General features: G+C 40.8%; 1 protein-coding gene across 4 annotated transcripts in view; it reads right to left on the reverse strand.

Moving 5' to 3' along the window:
• The window catches only part of CNTNAP5 (contactin associated protein family member 5), an 807,688-nt gene that overhangs the window by 94,037 nt on the left and 693,015 nt on the right, over positions 1-20,636 (reverse strand). For all 4 annotated transcript variants that reach the window (XM_045479457.1, XM_045479456.1, XM_045479455.1 and 1 more), the window contains exons 18-19: positions 15,741-15,980; positions 7,028-7,252 (exon numbers count right to left, since the gene is read on the reverse strand). In XM_045479457.1, the coding sequence (XP_045335413.1) occupies positions 7,028-7,252; positions 15,741-15,980 (465 nt within the window). The remainder of the gene's footprint in view (positions 1-7,027; positions 7,253-15,740; positions 15,981-20,636) is intronic.

Here is a 20,636-nt window from a genome sequence, read left to right on the forward strand (position 1 = left end):
AGACTCCCAGACTTCAGAACTGTGAGAAAATAAATTTCTGTAGATTAAACCACGCAGTCTGTGGTATTTTGTTGTGGCAGCCCTGGCAGATAAATGGAGGAGGTATTAAATAAATGTTTGCAGAGTTAATTGCATTTTGTATTTTTGGTTACCCTTAATTCCATACTAGTCTTTGATTATTGCTCTTCATGCAGGGGCTTAGAGCATTGACTCAGTAGCTCTGTTCTTCTTGTTTTGGCTTCCTCGATGCTGGCACTTGCCGTCCAGCCAGCTCCACAGCCAGGGTGTGAGGTGGGCGTTTCCAAGAGTTTGACTATGTCCCTCAGTTGTATCTTGCTGGGCCTGGTCATACAGTGAGTCCTGTGAATATGTCCTGCTTTTCAGTTGTTTTATGTCTGCCTGTCTGTTTATCTTTATTTCAGAAACATCAGACAAGTTCCCCAACGATCTAGTTCAGAGGGTATCTGAGAAAGCCATTCTTAAAGTTTTCTTTTTCTTTTTTTTTTTTCTTTTTGGTTTTCATACTTGTGTATATCAAAAGCAAATGCCTGTACCTAATGACAGCAGCTAAGGTGCAGGCTGGAGACCCTTTGCCTCATCTTTCTCCTTCCTCAGGGTAATGTCACCCTCCTCCACCATTAGATGCTCTGCCTCTAAGCAATGGGCGATTTTCATGTCCTTTTTGGATGAAATTTTAATCTCTGTTATCCCGAATCCCACCTTCAACATTCATGTTCTGCCCACCCAAGCACGCAAATAATTCATATTATGATTATCAATAAGAAAATACAATGTGTTTTGTACTTTATAGTCTATGAAGCACATCTTCTTACATTTTCTCATTTGATCTTTGTCTTAGCCTGATCGAACTGCTATAACAAAATACTGTAGACCAGGTAGACCAACCAGCAGGAATGTATTTTCTCACAGTTCTTGATGGCAGCAAGATCAAAGTGACAGCCAATTTAGTCGCTGGTGAAGACTTTCCTCCTGGTTTGCAGATGGCCACCTTCTCACTGTGTCCTCACATGGCAGAGAGAGACAGAGACAGACAGAAAACTCTGCTGCCTCGTCTTTTAAGGACACTAACCATAGCAGATTGGAGATCTCCCCTTCTAACCTAAATTAACCTTAACTTCCTTCTCACTCAAAATACAAGGAATTGGGGCTTCAACATATGGATTTTAGAAGGACACAATCTTTTTTTTTCTAATTTTTTTAATGTTTATTTTTGAAAGAGAGAGACAGAGCATGAGTGGGAGAGGGGCAGAGAGAGAGGGAGACACAGAATCCAAAGCAGGCTCCAGGCTCTGAGCTGTCAGCACAGAGCCCGATGTAGGGCTCAAACACATGGGTCATGAGATCGTGACCTGAGCTGAAGTCAGACGCTTAACCCACTGAGCCACCCAGGCGCTCTGAAGGACACAATCTTCATGGACTTATGAGCATACCACAAAATAAGAAATCTACAACATTGGGCTGCCTGGGTGGCTCAGTCAGCTAAGCCCCTGACTCTTGATTTTGGTTCAGGTCACGGGATCAAGCCCTCATCGGGCTCCATGCTGAGCATGGAACCTGATTGAGATTCTTTCCCTGTCTGTCCATCTCCTCTGCTTGCATACTATCTCACTCTCAAAATAATTAATAAACATTTAAAAAAGAGGGAGAGAGAGAAATCCACAACAAGGATTGTGAGAGAAATCTCCACAAGGGAGAGAAGAAAAATAAGAAAGATGACCTAGATCCAGTTTTATTCATCATACCTCTATTTCTTCTCTCAGACCCCCACCTTGGTCAGTGGATTAACTGTCTGATACTAGAGATGCCATTTGTGCCTGCCTATATCTTTGACTTTCCTCTAAGAGGACACGAGGAGGAGGGATTCTTGACTGCCCTCTCAAGGTCATGGTGTGGCATAACCACATTAGTCTGAAATGGAGGAGAGCTGCCCAGCAGGACCTGGCTGGTATGTCCTCCCAGCAAGAGATTATTGGAAAGCCCAGAAATGATGGAAATGCACCAACCAAAACAGTCCTGCAGATATCAAAAGACTTTTGGGAATTTGAAGTTCAAAAGCAGCAAAGTGTTGCTTAACATAAGCCAGAGACTGAAGTGGTCACGGTCATGCTTTCGGAGGTATGCTTTCTCAGGCTGTTTATTGGGGTTCCTGCTACTCTGAGGTACTCAGGTATATGCTGGTGTCACAAAGGGAGTGGTAGGAGGCAGAACTAAACTTTGAAAGTCTTCCACAAGAAAGCAGTGAGAAGCTGAGAGTAGTCTAGGGTCAAGCCAGCCCTGGCTAGCAGCTGTTGAAGTCTGTACTTTGAAGACGCTCCCTCTCTGGATTCCTCCTTATCCCTGTCTCCCTTGAGTCAGTCTGTTCAAAATGTAAAGTGTCCGGGTTCATCATTATTCCCTCCAAGGTGTGTGCAATCACAAATGCAGACAGTGAATCCTTATGAATGTATATGTTAAAAAAAAAAAAAAAAAGTTGATAAAAAGGAAATGCTGAGGCAAAGTCAGACAAACCATTTGGTGCCGGAGGGCAGCAGAACAGCCACCAGGGGAAGGTGACCTGGGGCCCTGTTTGGATGTTGTACTCAAATGATTTCACCATAGATTGATGGCCTTAGACTTAGCACATATTCTCAATTTGATTTTTTTATTTTTACTATCAAGGGGCCAAGAAGGACACGCAATGAAAGAGTAGAAAGGGGAAATGATTGGGGGGGAAAACATATATATATACATATGTTTCACATGCAATGGAAATAAAATGGAGACAATGAGAAACACTCAAAGAAACCTCTCATTTTATTAAACAATGATCTAATGTCTGCCTAGAAAACACTTCTCTTTCATGGCCCAACTCAAGGCTAACTATCTCCAAGAAGCCTTTTGTTACCCTCCTTCCCTCATTCTATCTGGAACAGACTCTACCCCACATCTGTGGCACATTGTTTTCCTTGTTTGTTGTGCCTCTGTCCCCAGACTAGATCCTGAAAGGCAGAACAGGATCCTGTCTGAATCTGTCTCTCCTGTACATAAAATAGTGCCTGCTCCCTGATAGATGCTCTGTGAATATTTATCAAATGACAAGTTTGAAGAACTCCATAGAACTGTGCAGGAGGTACAGCCATCCTTCAGTGAAATGCTGTGGAATTGAAATGTACACTCCCATTACCTTCTCTGGACCCTTTCCTCCTCCATCCGCCCCTTCTCTCCCAGCTGCCATTTCTCTGAGAAGTGGGCTTCCGCCCAAAGCTCCAGCCCATCGGACCACAAACACCCTCACTCTGCTAAGGTCTCCCTAAACCTAAATGCCTCCTTTTCTTTCTCTAATCTTCCATCCAAGAAATGAAAATTCTTTTCTTCTTTTAGGAAAAAGGACGTGTTTTCATTTGAAAAGACAGCAGCGGCTTAACCTGAATAAGTCTCTGGTTGGCGAAACTTCAAGAAAAATGATGAAAGGCATAGGAAGGATTCCAAACGTGCCAACCAAACCCCCACCAGGGGGAGACTCAGAAGAATGACTTGGGAGTCCCACTGCTCTTCTCTCCTCCGGCCCGAACACCCATATTAAATAGATTTGCAAGCCAAGGATTTTGTTCAGTATTTACACAGTTTATCCACCTGTCTCCACTCCCTGGCTTCTTAACTCACAGTACTGAAATGGGGGCCATTTTGTAAGACATGGCCGTGGGCATTTTCTTCCTCCTGGGAAGAACAAAAAGGACTCCTTTTAACAATGATCTTCTCATCATGATTTCCACCAGATTCCCAGAGGTGTCTTAAATCAAAGAAAGGTGAAGAAACCTGTACTAACAGAAAACGCTTAACTTCATCGCAGAGAGGTGTGAGTCAGTCTTATAAAACCTTTCCACAGAAAGACTTTCCCTAGTTAACCCTTTACTGTCTTTGTTCACTTAATTCTTTTTTTTTTTTTTTATAAGCTGTAGGTATTCTTACCATTAGTATTTTCAGAAGTTATATTTCTCACTGAAGTCTATCAAAGTCTTACTAAAAGTATCCCTAGCTCCTCACTAAGCAGGGTCCCCATTTGACTCCCTGGAAGTTAGGTCAGCGGCCTGATACCGTGAGCATACTGGGAACAAGTTGTACCAATACCAAGTTTTAATTCCTCATAGAAGTATTTCAAAGGCTGCAAACATGGCCCCAGCAGAAAGAAATATAAATGTAAGACTACACAGGAAGGGAACAGAGAATAACAAAATCTCAGACTTGGAAAGGAACTCAGAGGTTCTTTTTCTCCCTCATCCACTGCCAGAATTCTTCTTATGGTTTCTCCAACAAATTGTCATTTAATTACTGTCTGAAGACCTCTGATGGCAAGGGACTCACTCTTGCTCAAGGCATTTGCCCTATTATATAACCCCTGAATTCCTAGGAGATTCATCCTCAAAGTTAGACAATATCTAACTTGTAGTTAGGTTGCCTGAGAAATCTGGACAACTTCATTCCCTCATGTACCTGGACTGTCCATCAAAAACTGTAAGGCAGTTTCGAGTCTCTTTTTTTACTTATGGTGTTTAGACAGCACTGCATCCTGTTTATTTTTCTTGCTCTCCACAGTTCCTGATACTGTGCAGTGCGGAATGGGTGGAAGAATTAATGAATGGGGACATATCTCAGCTGTGTCTCTGTAGAACAAGGAGATGGCAGGAAGTGCCCAGGGTCCTAAATCATGGACTGTCCAGTGTGACAAGAGTTCCTACAGCAATGGGGAAGGTGGTTCTGAAGCAGTGAGGAGAGTGGGGGCATTCCATGACTAGTCCCTGCCTGGCCACTCATCTCTCTTGAAGCCTGAACTTTTAGTCTCTCCCTGAGGCCTAAGCTTAAAACAAACAAACAAACAAACAAACAAACAAACAAGGCACAAGTATCTCCTTGCTTTCTGCACTTAGCCAGGGCTTAAAGAACATAAATGCCCATAGGGTCAAGTAGAGCTTTCACGGAAGTGAGGCTTTAGAGTTTAAGAAAATAAGTGATCAGACAGAATTCAAGCATGCCCTCCTAATGAAATAAATTCAATTTATTTAAAGCACATTGTTTCAAAAAATAAATTAACACTCTTCATTTAGAGCTTATGGTTAAGGACATAAAGTATGCTACCAGACTCCAGGAGGGAAGACTGAATTATAGCTCTTTTATTTACTTGCTGTGAGATTTTAAGCAAGTTATTTAATCTCTGTATGCCTTAGTTGCTGGAACTATGAGATTAATACCGCCAATCACATTGGATTATCGTAAGAATTAAGAGCTGTGTACATTAATTAGAATAGTGTCCAGAATGTGTGTGTGTATGGAGAGAGAGAAGGAGAGTATGTGGGGTAGTATTTATGTAATCAGATATACTTATTCCTGTTACACACTGTCTATATCCACAGATACAACCTGGCAGGTACAAATGGGACATGGAACCACACATAAGAGATGCTTTGCAGAAAACTTGCATCTCACTGCTCTGTAACTAATTTACTGTAGTCTAGCCACATCACAGCAGGATCGTCTAGCTTAGAGGAAAGATGGCAGGGCTGATTATCAGGAGATCTGGCCTCTGGTCTCAGCCGTGTCCTGAGATATCTGCCTGGCCTAAGTTAATCAGTTAATCTATGCCTCAACATCCTCAGCCAGCCTTATTCACCTCACAGAGACATTATGGGGCAAAGTTTAAGAACTGACATGTTAATATAATGGTTCTAATCATACAAAGGTCTGCTGACTAATAAGAGGTCTAATAACCCATAATGGTTCTTTTCTCTCTTATAGGCTCTTCAAGATCAGATAGTCTTGGAGTGGTCAGTCACCACCCAGGCTCTCTCTCTCTCTCTTTTTTACTTCCCTTGCATTTGCTCTTAGAATAAAATTGTCAGTGGGACGCTGTCATTCTTAATGTACTTCAGGCCTGATTCAACTCGCTCGCCCACCAGGTTTGATCTTTGTGTGAGGCTCACACATCATTCTTTACTTTCAGTGTCATAAATCGTCAGAAAGCAAGATGAACCAAAGAAGAAGACCTCCTACCACTTCCCCAATTCCAAAAAAAAAAGAAAGTAGAGCAAGAGAAATCGGTCTAAGGTCGAGAGAGGTCAGAGTATGGCTGCATATTCCAATGGCCTTCTATGGCCTCAGCACAGTCCATCCCAGGGATGGTTCTAAAGCGCAGCCTCCTCTCATTACATTGGCAAATTACAAGAGGAGAAAGAACATTTTCTTAATCATGGGAATGTGTTGTTTGAGATCAGACGACTGGGATGGCCACATCTTTGCCCTCATGACCAGTTCTAATACTTGTTCCATCCCCTAGGATTCTGATCTCGCATGCTCTTGACCAGGACCAAAAGTCCTGCTCAGTGCTGGCTGGAATTACGTAGTGAGAAAACCTGACTTCTCCTAAGCACTGTCAGACTTGGTGTCCTTCAACATCCCTTGCATCAAGTGCGTTCCAGCCCCTATACCCTTCTAACCTTTGCAGATTCCATTTTGTGTACATTCTCTTCAAAGTCTGATCCTCAGCACCAAGCCCCGTATTCCCCAGTGTTTTGACTCACATCTACAACTTCTCTCCAAGACCTAGGCAATCGATTTCTAGGCATACGGCCTGCATTTACGCCAGTTGTTTTAACGGCCCCCAGTAAAGGAGACTGCAGCAAAGATGACACGATATATGTGATGAGTGTCCTTCCGAAATTCAGATATGCTTATGATCTTCTCCTTTGCACTTAATGGACTCCAGCACAGAATAAATAATAAAGAATTACTGCGACACAGTTGAGGCAAATTAAAGTCAACGCATTTGAGACTTCAGCAATGAATTGACACTGGCCCTGAATACCAATTGCAAGTCATAAAGGTAAAGTACAATCAAGGCTTTGGCTGGAGCTCTGGCATTAAGCTGCCCAGGTGGGACCAAATTTAAGTTGAAATTCTGCAGCGTTCTGGAGGGCATGCACTGTCCCTCAGCCCAACATGACACTTCGTCAGGCTTCATGCTGTCAGTACTCACCATTCCTGCAGAGCAGGACGGCCAGGGAATCCTGAGAAGATGAATTGATGTAGAGCAAGAGGCTGGGCGCCTGAGCTGTCACGAAGCTAAATGCAATATTTTCCTTGGATGGAGCCGCATCTGTGTAAATCGCCGAGGATGAGAGGCTTATATTTTTGGTCACCGGGTAGGGTTCTTGAAACATATAAGTAACTGAAGTGCCAGCCTCAAAAACAGCAGAAACCTCTGAAACATAGAAGAGGGGAACGCACACATTGCCACATTTAGTTGATTATTCAGGCTAGCAATAACTGTTTATTGTTTGCTAAGCAACAAGCACTATGTGAGGGTTTTTTTTTTTTACCTGAATTATACAATACGCTTTCCACAATAAGTTTGAAGTGGCAGAAGTCATTACTCTTATTTACAAATGAGAAACACGAGGCTGCAGAGGTTAAGCACCTTGAACAAGGTTGCATAGCTTTAAAAAAGAGAGCTGAGATTTGCAACCTGGAGGTTAGTTCCAGCTTAACATACATTTGCGGTATAACTACCATGTGCCAGGTGGATTTCTCGAGAAGCAAAGATAAACCATCCCTGCCGCCAGCACTGTAGTGATAAATTTTACTGCGACCTTCCTCGTTTCAAAACTGAGGTTCTAACTGTTCCAGCTAGTGCTTTTCTGGTGTGTTAGGAGGATTGTGAGTGGGTTCTAAGTTACTGAGAATAGGACACTGGAGGAGGCTCTGCAGTAACCCTCTACGGTGTTGGGTAAAACGTGAGGATCCATGGAAACAGAAGAGAGAGAATCCATGGAACTAGTAGAAAAGGCATGGGTATTCAACCCCTGGACTCCATTTTTTGGGATGTCTAGGAATTGACATTCGAGTCCAAAAAGAGCCAAGACTTGAGCAAACAGGGCTTCCTATGGGAAACAATTCCTATAGCATCGCACGTTGGATGGAGTTCTGCTGCCACCATGGAGAAAGGCAGCATCTACAAATTTATGACATTCAATTAGCAGGAATGTGCAAGTCACCCACATTCCCTCTATAATATGCTTACTCCAACTGTTACCACTTTAGTTTGGTGGAACTGGCACAGGATTTGGCTTCATCCCTGGGTCTGGGCTGGATCAATTTCATACTAGCTGTGTGGTCCCAGGCAAGCTAGTGAATCCTGTGGAGACTGTTTTGGCATCTGGTGGATGGGAAGTGTAACACTTACGTCAACTATATTTCTCAGTGGATAAATGAGATACTGTGTGTAGAGCGCTTCTAACAGCCACTACAGTGTGAACTTACAGACTTTCCATATTAGAAGAAACTTCAACCTGAACCCATCCCAATTTCCTTCACAAACTGTTTATTGACTGCATACCCAACCCAATGCCGAAATATTTTCTTTCTTTTTTTACATTTTCATGTGTATTTGTTTATTTTTGAGAGAGAGAGAGAGACAAAGCACAAGCAGGGGAAGGGCAGAGAGACAGGGAGAGAGAGAATCCCAAGCAATCTCGGCCTTGTCAGCATAGAGCCCCATGCGGGGCTCAAACTCACGAACCCCAGTGAGATAATGATCTGAGCCGAAACCAAGGGTCAGATGCCACACTGACTGAGACACCCAGGTGCCCTGAGATATTCTTTTCTTTCAATCAAGGCTGCTTGTAAGTTCTCTTTCAATGTTACTGCTATAGAGTAATATACTATCAGGGCACAGAGGAAAGGTTCCTTTTAGAACAACATAGCTCAGATCTCGCAGCAAACCTTTACCATAAAGATAGCACAATAAACATGAACCCATACTGGCGTGATTGATTTCTTTTTTTTCCTGAATGATATGTGGAATTCACCTAATTTTCCATGAAATTTCTTGATTGAGTTGGTGGCACCTAGAACATAATCAAACCTGGCTTTCCCTTCCTAATTTCATTGCAAATTTGTTCTACCTTTGTGAAAATTCTATAACAGTCTGTAACAGTGCCAAAAAATTAAAGTTGCATATTTATGCATATTGGTGGCAGATTGGGAATACCAGTTCATTTTGACTAAAGGTTCAGAGAAAGTGTTCTGCATTTATCATTCAGGTTACAACATCCGTACTCCTGATTACAAAGATATGCAGCAGAGACTTGTGACAGAGAGGATTCCGGTTAATCATCAGCTTGATTCAAGCACTTTCCTTGAGTGGATTTCCTTGGGGATGCTTGGCCTGCATTTTGAGCTACTATCTCCTCGTTAACAGAATAATGGCTTTTATTTGATGTTGTGTGTGTGTGTTCAAATATAACTATAATTCAGAGCATTCTGTTATGAATAGCATATTAGATGTGGGCATATACAGATTTCATTTTTTTCCTTATACTTAGGACAGGAAATTACAATGTAAAGCATTTTTAAACTAGAAGTGTCCTACCAAATTTCTGTCTTCCCTTCTCCCCTAACCCCAGATCTAATTATTCTTAATGTTTAATTATTTTAATGTTTAATATTTAGATACTGTCACTTTCAACATAAAACTTCCTTCAGCAAAACACTGGATTCTATTATTCTCTAAGTTTCTTGTATTTTATAGTCTAAGATTTTAAGCTCCCTGACCATATTTAAGCTCCCTGAGTGATTTATCTGAACACACAAAACCACTGGTCTAATTGGAAGAAATATTTTAACTAGATGTGATCATCTAAAACTACGTTGATTACATTCTGAGAAGAAAGCTCATGCATCAAACAAAACAAAACAAACCACAATGAGAGGTAGCCTAGAGTCTGATGTGTGTGTGACAGAGATGGTGATTCCCAGAGCTGCATGTCTCTATGGTCAGAGTAGCCTAATCAGACCGGAAAGAGGAGCTCCACACTGACCAGGAGTAAAGTGTTGAGTGAATTATAAGAAACAGCCGGGAAACAGGGTGGCACTGCAGAGAATGTATCTCTGAGCCAGCTGTGGAGTCTGAAGGACTGGGAGCTTGGAACCTGGCTGTGCCCCTTCTCCAACAATCTCACGGGATCCCCCCTCAACCTCAGCTCAAAATGTCACCTACAAAGAGGGGTGGATTTAATCTTGTGGTGGGTAGAACAACTGAAAGACATTGTGTAAAAGCAGGACACATGGTAGGAACTCAATGGACAATAGTTGGTCTCAATAATAGGGACACAACTTAGAATGAGTATAAAGGTAATGAGTAGGCCAGTGATTACCTAGAAATTAATCAAGCTGTCATTAATTTGGCAAAAAATCCAACTAAAAATAAATGATAAAATTGGCAATTTGAATGGTGACTGTATATTTCGTAATATTAGACATGTTTAATTTCTCTTATTGCAATGATCCTGTGGATCTGTGTTTTTAATAAGCTCTTATCTTTTAGCAATACATATCGTAATATTTATAGACAAAATGATGTGATATTTGAAGTTTGCTTTGAAATAATAAAGGAGGAGGAGGAGAGGATGTGAGTGTATAGATGAAATAAAAATGGCCATGAGTTGGTCATTTTTGAAGCTAAATAATGGATGCATGAGGGTTCTGAAACTCTTCTCCTTATTATCATATAGAATTGGGTTTTTTTGTAATAAAAAGTAAAAAAAAGAAAGATAGTTGGCAGGAAGGTAAATAATAAATAATTTTTCAACAGGTTTTTGGCAATTGGTAAAGATTACCTAAATATGCATACTATTTTTTCACTGAAATTCCATTACGGAGAAAAAAATCAATACATGTGTTTATCACAGCATTATTTTTGTGCAAAAATTGGAGCAATCTAAAATTCCAAGACAATAATAAGAGCAAGCTCTCTGTAGGACTTTATTTGCCAGGCATTATCCCAAATGCTTTGTGAAGTGCTCGTTAAAATGTTCACCACAATCCTTCGTAAAGGATTTTTGAATTTTCTAATTTTTGGGGTGAGAAAACCAAGGAATCGGGAGGCGAGTTACACAACCAATGCCACACACTGTAGACTGTAGAGGAGCCAGAAGCTGAATTTAGGCAGATCAAGTGCCAGATTGCAGAATGGCACCACTGTTGCTAAGCTAACTTGCCCTGGGGATAGAATGGGTGACACGAGCAGAGGCAACCCCACCAGATGAAATATACTGCAGTCATTAAAACTGGTGAATTATATAGAAATGTGTATAAAACGAAATAAAGAAAATTTAGCATAAAATGTAGATATGAAATGCAGAATTACAGCAGCTAGGTTAAATGCAAAGAAAAGAGCTAGAAGAAAATCATATTTTCTTTTTAATGCTTGTCTTTGAGGAATTAGATTTTTTATTTTTCTAGATTTCCAAATATATTTCCAGGTAAATCTCCAAATATATTGTCTAACTTTTTAATTGGAAAAAAAGATGACAACAGTATGACAGCTATACCTAGATTCTTCATACAATAGTGGGGACTGAGGGGGGCTAAAGACAAGCACACATCAATAAATGGTGTTAGAATAGTTGGATATCCATGGGCAAAAGAATTAAATTGAACCCCTGCCTTACACCAGCTACAAAAATTAATTCAAACTGGATCAAGCTATAAAAACTCTTAGAGGAAACCATAGACATAAATCTTCATGACATTCAGTTAGGCAATGATTTGTTAGACATAATACCAAACACAATCAACTAAAATAAAACAATAAGAACTGGATGGTATGAAAATGAAAAACTTTTGTGCTTCACAAGGTATAATGGAGAAAATGAAAATGGGGGAAAATATTTACAAAGCATATATCTAATGTGAGAATCGTAATCAGAATATGCAAACAATTCCTGCAACTAAAAAAGAAAAAGAGGGGCGCCTGGGTGGCGCAGTCGGTTAAGCGTCCGACTTCAGCCAGGTCACGATCTCGCGGTCCAGGAGTTCGAGCCCTGCGTCGGGCTCTGGGCTGATGGCTCAGAGCCCGGAGCCTGTTTCCAATTCTGTGTCTCCCTCTCTCTCTGCCCCTCCCCTGTTCATGCTCTGTCTCTCTCTGTCCCAAAAATAAATAAACGTTGAAAAAAAAATTAAAAAAAAAAAAAAGAAAAAGAAAAATAGCTCAATCAAAAAACAAGCAAAAATTTAAATTAATGTATCACCAAAAAAGGTATACAGTCAATAAGAACATGAAAGATGTCCAGTGTTATTTGTCATCAGTGAAATGAAAGTCAAAACCACAATGGGATACCATTTCACACATTCACAGTAACATGTCTGTTATTAAAAAGGCGGATAATTACAAGTGTTGGTGAGGATGTGGAGAGATTGGAATCCTTGTACTTTGCTGGTGAGAATGTAAAATGGAGCAGCCACTTCGAAAATAGTTTGCCAGTTTCCTCAAAAAATTAAACAGACATTTACCATATGACACAGTAATTCTACTTCTAGGTATATGCCCAAGAGAACAGAAAATATAAGTCCACACAAAAACATATATATGAATGTTAACAGCATTATTTATAATAGCCAAATAAATGGAAACATCCCAATGGCCACCAAGTGATGAACAGACATATATGTGTGTGTGTGTGTGTGTGTGTGTGTGTGTGTGTGTGTGTGTGTTGGATCCATATAATGGCATAAAATACTCTTTGGAAACAAAAAAGGAACAAAATACTAAAAAATGCTACAGCATGGATGAATCTTAGAAACATGTTAAGTGAAAGAATCTAGACACAAAAAGGCTAGTGGTTCCATTTATCTAAAATGTCCAGATAGATAAGTGAATCAGTTGTTTTTTAGGGACAGTGGGGAAAGGTGAATGAGAGGTAGCTACTAATGGCTATAATATTTATTTTTAGGGTGATAAAATATTCTGAAATTAAATAATGGTGATGGCTATGCAACTTTGTGAATATGCTAAAAATCACTTCATTATACAATTTAATTTTTTTTTTCAACGTTTATTTATTTTTGGGACAGAGAGAGACAGAGCATGAACGGGGGAGGGGCAGAGAGAGAGGGAGACACAGAATCGGAAACAGGCTCCAGGCTCCGAGCCATCAGCCCAGAGCCCGACGCGGGGCTCGAACTCATGGACCGCGAGATCGTGACCTGGCTGAAGTCGGACGCCCAACCGACTGCGCCACCCAGGCGCCCCTCATTATACAATTTAAAATGGTGGATTTTAGGGTATTAAAATTACATCTCAATTAAAAAAAGAGAGAGGGGGCGCCTGGATGGCTCAGTCGGCTAAGTGTTGACTTCGGCTCAGGTCATGATCTTGCGGTTTGTGAGTTAGAGCCCCACGTTGGGCTCTGTGCAGACAGCTCAGAGCCTGGAGCCTGCTTCAGATTCTATGTCTTCCTCTCTCTGCCCCTTCCCCAGCTAACACTCTGTCTCTCTCTGTCTCTCTCTCAAAAATAAATAAACATTAAAAAAAAGACACACACACACAAAGCAGAAAATAATATTTGAATCCTAATAATACTATATTCCTATACAGAATGAAATTAGGGTTTTTAAAGAGAAAAAAGAAACCAAAAAGTGCTGGATGGATCTTCAGCTCTGACATTTATTAGCAAGTCATTAAAACTCCATGAACTTCAATGTTCCCAATATGTTAAATGTGGATGTTAATATCCTCCCAACTAGGCTGGTCATAAGCAATGTATGTTGCAGTCAATAACTACTAACTAATCTCAAGATTATTGTTACTTTGTACTATCATCAGAAACAGGAAATGGATCAATGGATTATGGTTCTGGCCCAGGAATTGGTAACTCCACCCCACATATTTCCAGTATCTGCACCCCCTAAGTTACACATGCCCTACTAGTTAATAACATAGAAAAGCACCCTTGTTCAGGATCATCACATAGCCAATGGCTCCCATGGTACACTTCCCTAGGCAATTGGTGTGGCTAGAAGACTAGGTTAAAAGGTTTCTTCTACATACTATGCAGGTACTGAATATAAAGGGAATCATTTCCTTAGATTTATGAGGAAGGGGTGAAAGTCTGGGGCTGTGAAATATGAAGCAAGCTGAAAAGGCTAAGCACATATTTGTCTATTTTGCTTATAGATCAAAGTAAAAAATGGGGAGAGAACACAGGCTATTTCAATATATGCAGCAAAAAGATATGGGGGTAGGGACAGAAGATACTTAATCAGAGTTGTTTCAGGGGAAAGAAAAAGCCAATGAAAAATTAGGCTAAATTTAGAACAATATGATCTATGAGATGTCTGACCAATGTCTCTGGAGAAATATAGAACAACACTGTTCTTTTTTTTTTTTTTTTTTTTTCTTTCAAAACATACAACTTGGATATAGATCCTGTAAAACAATGCTAGTATACCTTTGTAACTAGGCCTGATGGTGTTTATTCTGTATTTGCTTCTTCTGGGACTAGACTAAGGGTGGCATTTAAGGTTTTTTTTTTTTAGGGGAAGTTAATCAGAGACCTCTCTCAGGGTGAAAATCCAGTGGTGTCTTTGTGTCTCTTAGCACATTAAATACTTACTGGGATGGGACCACTTTATGTCAAGCTCATGAAGGAAGGGCCCAACACACTGTTGGCCCTAAAGTTTGTACCATTATTTTTTCCCCCAACAAATACAATGGTTCTCAACAATAATAAGCAAGTAATTCAATCTGACTGGGGAGAGGGCCAGTGTGAACGATGAAGAGCTTAAATTACAGAGTCCTTCAAAGGGAACACTGAGTGCTCCTCTCCTCCATTGTTTTTAAGTTCCAACAGGAAATTGGACTAAATAAAGCACTGTTTGGTAGAGGTGTTTGTGAAATGAGTTTTAATGAATTGACAAGAATTGTGTATAATTGTCATCATTGTTTATATGTAAATGGTGTTTCAAAGTAATTGAAACATTTTAATAGCTTAAATGCTGCTCTTGAAATATTGTGTACATTATTTGTTCAACAAACTTTTTTCTTTCTATCAATAAAATAAACTTTACAATCTTGTGAATATTGGTAGGAGACCTAATCTTTTGCCTTTGTGTTTGAAAAAATACTAAGTGTTTATACTGAATAATCCCATTTTATAGTTTGTATAGTTATCTTGAATTTTTCTAGAGAATTTACACCATGATCATCACTCCTCGTTCAAGATATACATCCATCATGGTTAGTTTTGCCAATGCAATGAAATAATAAGATTAGGAGGGGATATAGAAAGACACCGGGGCAGGGATTTTGATCTCTGTGTTTCATTCCCAGACCCTTGATGAACTAAATGTGAGTTTCCAGGCAAGGCTTTTAAAGCTTCAGACCGTACTCACATCATCTGCAGAATAGGGAGATTTTACTAGATGTATGCTATTGATTTTACTAGATGTATGCTAGATGTCTACTCACTTACCTATAAGCTCTCTATTTGTAAAAAATGCTTTAAAATGACTTTAAGCCTCCTTGAGACACTTCCAGGGGTCGATTCTATAATTCTGTGATTACACGTGTGGGCTAAGGAACTGGAACTGGGAAGATCAGTGCACCCCTGGCAATCTGGTACATTTCTGATACAACAGAAATGAGAGTCCACTTCTCCCAGGCCTCAGCTGGCCCCTGGGCCAAGGAGACATGTTACGCTGTTACTATCTATCCAGTTCAACTGTACTGCCAATGTCAACACACAGTGAGATGGGTATATGTAATTGTGTTGAGGAGTTACACAGAGTCTTTAAACAGAGTGAAACTGAAGAAGATAAATGATCGCTTGGGAACTGACTGAGGGCATGAATTGACCATGGCTTGGAGGCACTAGAATACAACACGGGAAAAACAGAGGTGCCTATTGTACCTTTTTTGCAAAAGGGCCCTTCATATGGTGAATTGGTGCAATCGCACGAGTACCCACTGTACTTCTCCACGCACTTGCCCCCGTTGTGGCAGATGCCACCATAAGTGCTACAATGGCCCGGGCATCCCGGCCGGACTCCAGACGTGACCTTGGCCCTCTCCTCCAGGTCCAACTTCTGCCCATTCAAGTGTAATGAGCGTATGCATCCTAGGAAGCCTTTCTGTCTTGATGATGTTCCCCCTAAGCAGTGAAAAATAAAAGAAAAAAAAAGTAAGGTATCATACCATTCAATGTTTTAGGTTTAATAGCGAGATACTCATAACAGTTATGTGTCGTTCTGTTGTCCTGCTGTGTTGAACTTTTCAATTATAGCTTCAGGTGAGAATTAGGAATTCAAACAGCATGTGCAAAATGCATTGCATGTCTCTCCAGGCCGGGAAGAAGCTCACCCCAACTCAAAAAAAAAAAAAAAAAAAAAAAAAAAAAAAAAAGAGAGAGAGAAGAAAGAAAGAAAGAAAAAATAATATGCTTCACATGGAATCCTGTACCTTACACGTTTCAGACAGAAACTTTCGATCACCATGTTCCTTGCAAATGAAATAAAATGTGTTCTGATGTAGTCTCCAGCAGACTTTTGTCTGAAGTAGAATGCACAAGGGAGACTGTCCCTTCGGACAAAGTGAGAAGCAAGCTGTTAGGCACATGAAGTTAGAACATGGGAACAAGTCTTGCATGGCTCCTGTAGTGCGATGCGAGCCCTGGAAGGAGGGCGGGCTTTGGGACACAGACATGGAGTCATACTCCAGGTCACTAGCTGATTAGCCACATTGACCACTGGATGACCTCATCTTAGCTACTTGATCTGTAAAATAATAATAAGTCTGTTTAGTGTATTTTCGTAAAGCTTAGTTAAGATCGTGGAATGAAGTATGTGCTCAATCATTACTCTTTTCTATGCCTTCTCCTGAGCCCTTACAATGACTGGAACCAGTAGGTCATTTATATGTATGTGTATATATAAAGAGAGACAGAGAGCACTATCTTAGCACTTACCTCCAAATTATTATTTGGAAGAGAAATTTCTCCTTCTGGAATACAGAACCGGATTATAACCCAACTTTTCTGCTGCGGGTACATCCTGAAGTTATCAGAGAGATTCACAATGCTCTTTGCAAATTATTTAAGAATGGAGTAGATTCCAAGTGACAGAGGATTTTGTTACCATTGGGAACCCAGGACTCTACTATCCCAAACCTCAGATATCAGAAAAATGTGAACAGAGAGACAATAAGCCAAGAAATTAAACTAAATCTCATCAGGAGATATTTATTTTTAATTTTTTAATGTTTATTTGTTTTTGAGAGAGAGAAAGAGCATGAGCAGGGGGAGGAGGATGGGCAGAGACAGAGGCAGAGGAGGGTGGGAGACACAGAAACTGAAGGAGGCTCTGGGCTCTGAGTGGTCAGCACAGAGCCTGATGCAGGGCTTGAACTCATGAACTGGGAGATCATGACCTGAGTGGAAGTCAAACGCTCAACTGACTGAGCCACGCAGGCACCCCCACGCCCCCCAATCAGGATATATTTATTTATTTGGTGCTTGGAATCATGGGAGATCCCAGAGAAGACATGGGCCCAGACTGCCTTTAAAAACCAAAGTTCTAGTCCAAATTCAACACTGTGGCCTCAAGTCCACACATATGAATAAAGGGAGGATACACTTAGGTCTTCAAGGTCTACAAAGTGTATAACAGAGAGAAAAAAAAAATAGGAGCAGGACCAACTTATCATTTATTTTCTGTATCCATCAACTCTCCTTTCTGAGCCCCATTCATTTCTAGTCCTACAATCCTATTAAATCTTGGTCTAGCAAATGCCCACATAAAAATATATTCCCACCAGGGTGGATACAGATGAGAATTCCAAATGTGTCATCTCAGAAGAGGAATATAGATGCTAAAGCAAGAAACAAAGCGGTAACTTAAAGAAATAAGTCAGGTAACCTAAAATTTCCTGGCATCCGTCAGCCTGGCAGGCTGGACAAGGAAATAATTGGAAATGGGGATGATGGGAAGGTACCGTGGGGTTAAGGGGGTTTTGTGCCTTCCCTGAATCACACCAGGCCTACAGACACATCAATATGTGTACGGCAGTCACTGGCTGCATCCACAGACAGACATAACGTTGCTAAAGGATTAATCGAGTCTTTTATTCTGAAATAATGGTGAAACTCTACTGTATTTTCAGTTCTGATAAGCGATACCCAAAGAGGGCCAGGAGGTCAAACCCAAATTGCATTCTCCTGCCTGTCTCAATTTGAGGGAGTAAATCTCCTTTCAACCGCAAGATAAATCAATTATAAATACAAGCAGATCATAAAGGAAGGCTCATTATTTCCTTCCCAGAGATTGTACAGAATAAAGAGGGGAGGATTGATGTAGTCAACCATTTTGCCTCCCCCCTCCCACCCCTTATTTTGTAGTTACTCTCTGCAGTAGATTTGAATAACTCTTCATACATCTTGTTAGGGGCATTTTGCTTCTAGCAGAGGTGGAAATGCAAGACCTATTGCACATTTTCTCGTGTGTGACTTAGTCAACAAGTGTATAAATGGAGACAAGAGTGGCTGGGGTGGTTTCTCTGGCAGAAATGTGCTCCTTGAGGGTTGAGACATATGGAACATAGAGAGAATGACCTAAAACAAGAGGAGCATTTCATTCCCGGATGCTGACAAAACAAATGACACAATGAACTATGAACTAAGTTACACAACGAACTAACTTTCAGGGTTCACCTGACTGCTTTTCATTCTTTACAAATGGTAAAAAACTAGAGGTCGGGCTTCTCTTTTGTCTTCCTGGAGAGGTAATAGGTAGACTGAGAATAGAATAATTCCAGAAAGATGCCCCTCACCCACACACTCACACCCAGTCAGTTTGCTAGATCTCTCCATTTTCTGATATTGCCTACTACCTGTAGAGTATTGGTGTAGATGTGAACCTTCTGTGAAACTTGAATACGATACAGAAATGTAGCCACAATCTTCCCACCCCCTCCTTCCACACAGTCCTCCCCCTGCCCCCTCCCAACCTAGCCCTGCAGATTTGCTCTCCCAGCTATCTCTGGCTCCATCTACTTTTTTTTTTTTTTTTAATTTTAGTGTAGTTAACATAAAGTGCCATCTGCTTCTTTATACACCTAGAGCCATAGTCCTAGTACAATGCTCCTCACTCCAACTTGACTCCCTTTGACAACCTTCCAACTGATCTTTGTACCCTCAGTCCTGATTCTTCCCATCCATTCATTACTTTGGACTCGGCTATTTCTATTTAACGCTCTTCAGAGACTACTGATTGTCCTCAGGATCAAGTTCAAATCCTTAGCACAGATGGTACAGTATGAAAGATCTAGCCTTCATTTACCTCTCTAGCTCTCCCCCTCCCCCCGGCCCATATTCCCTTCTCTGACTTCAGTGCACCGGGTCTTCTGAACGACTAGAGGCTCCCCAATGCCCTATGGTCTTGACTTTGGATCTCTTCATGTACTTGCCATAATGTGGTATGTTATCGTCTCCATGCATTCCACAATCCCATTACTCCACCCTTGTCTTTATACACACACACCTGCATTCATATACACACATCCCTTCCTCACATAGTTTCTGCAACCCAGTATTTAGTTATTTTATTTAGTTGTCACTTTTTAAAAAATGAGAAAAATTTTTTAAATTCGAATAAATCTTTGAAAAATCAGAAGAGATGTTAACAATGAACCTGCTTTCCTGCATGGCAAGTGTCAGCTGTAGCCACACTGTGGTCAGTTCCTTTAAGACAGGGACTCCCATCCCCACTTGGCCACATTCTCCTCCGGGACCACTTCATTCATTCATATGGCCTTCCCTGCCCTTGCAGGTATTTGATTTTTAAGCTGCTGCTCTAAGCTCTAAGATACTTTTCTCTTTACTCACCTGAATCTTGTCTACAGTTCATTAAAAGGTTGGAACAACAAGAAAAAACAACAACAACAAAACTGTAGCGTCATAATTAAAGCACTTGAAAGTCATGATTTCGAGGTTTGTAGTTAATCTGCAAGCTGACCAAGAATCAGAACAATGCTTCTAATTTAAAATAAAAATTACATTTCAAACATACTTGTCTGCTAGAAACTTTAAAAATAACTCATTGAGAGGTGCCTGGGTAGCTCAGTTGGTTAAGCATCCAACTTCAGCTCAGGTCATAATCTCCGCAGTTCATGACATCGAGCCTTGCGTTGGGCTCTGTGCTGACATCTCAGAGCTTGGAGCCTGCTTCAGATTTTGTGTCTTCCTCTCTCTCTGCCCCTCCCCCACTCATGCTCTGTTTCTCCCTATCTCAAAAATAAATAAACATAAATTTAAAAAATTAAAACAATAAGATAAAATTAACTCATTGAATACCCCAAGGAAAAGAAGGCATTCTTCAAAGTACTCACATTGTATAGCTGAGGAAACTTAGTGTCAGAGAGATTGTTTTGGCCAGAGTCAAGAATCAAACAGATTTTCTTTTTTTTTTTTTTATTAAAAAAATTTTTTTTAACATTCATTTATTTTGAGAGAGAGAGACAGAGCACAAGCACTGGAGCGGCAGAGAGAGAGAGGAAGACACAGAATCCAAAGCAGGCTCCAGGCTCTGAGCTGTCAGCACAGAGCCCGACCCGGGGCTTGAACTCATGAGCTGTGAGATCATGACCTGAGCTGAAGTTGGACACTCAACCGACTGAGCCACCCAGGGGCCCCTCAAACAGATTTTCTGTGGCAGAGCCAGGTGTCGGACTGGGGTCTCTTGACCTTCAAAGCCTGCATACCTTGAAAGCTCTAAAATCCTAAAATGAATGAAATGATTAGACAACTTGAGTGATT

This window comes from Leopardus geoffroyi, chromosome C1, assembly GCF_018350155.1.
Source record: "Leopardus geoffroyi isolate Oge1 chromosome C1, O.geoffroyi_Oge1_pat1.0, whole genome shotgun sequence".
NCBI lineage: Eukaryota > Metazoa > Chordata > Mammalia > Carnivora > Felidae > Leopardus > Leopardus geoffroyi.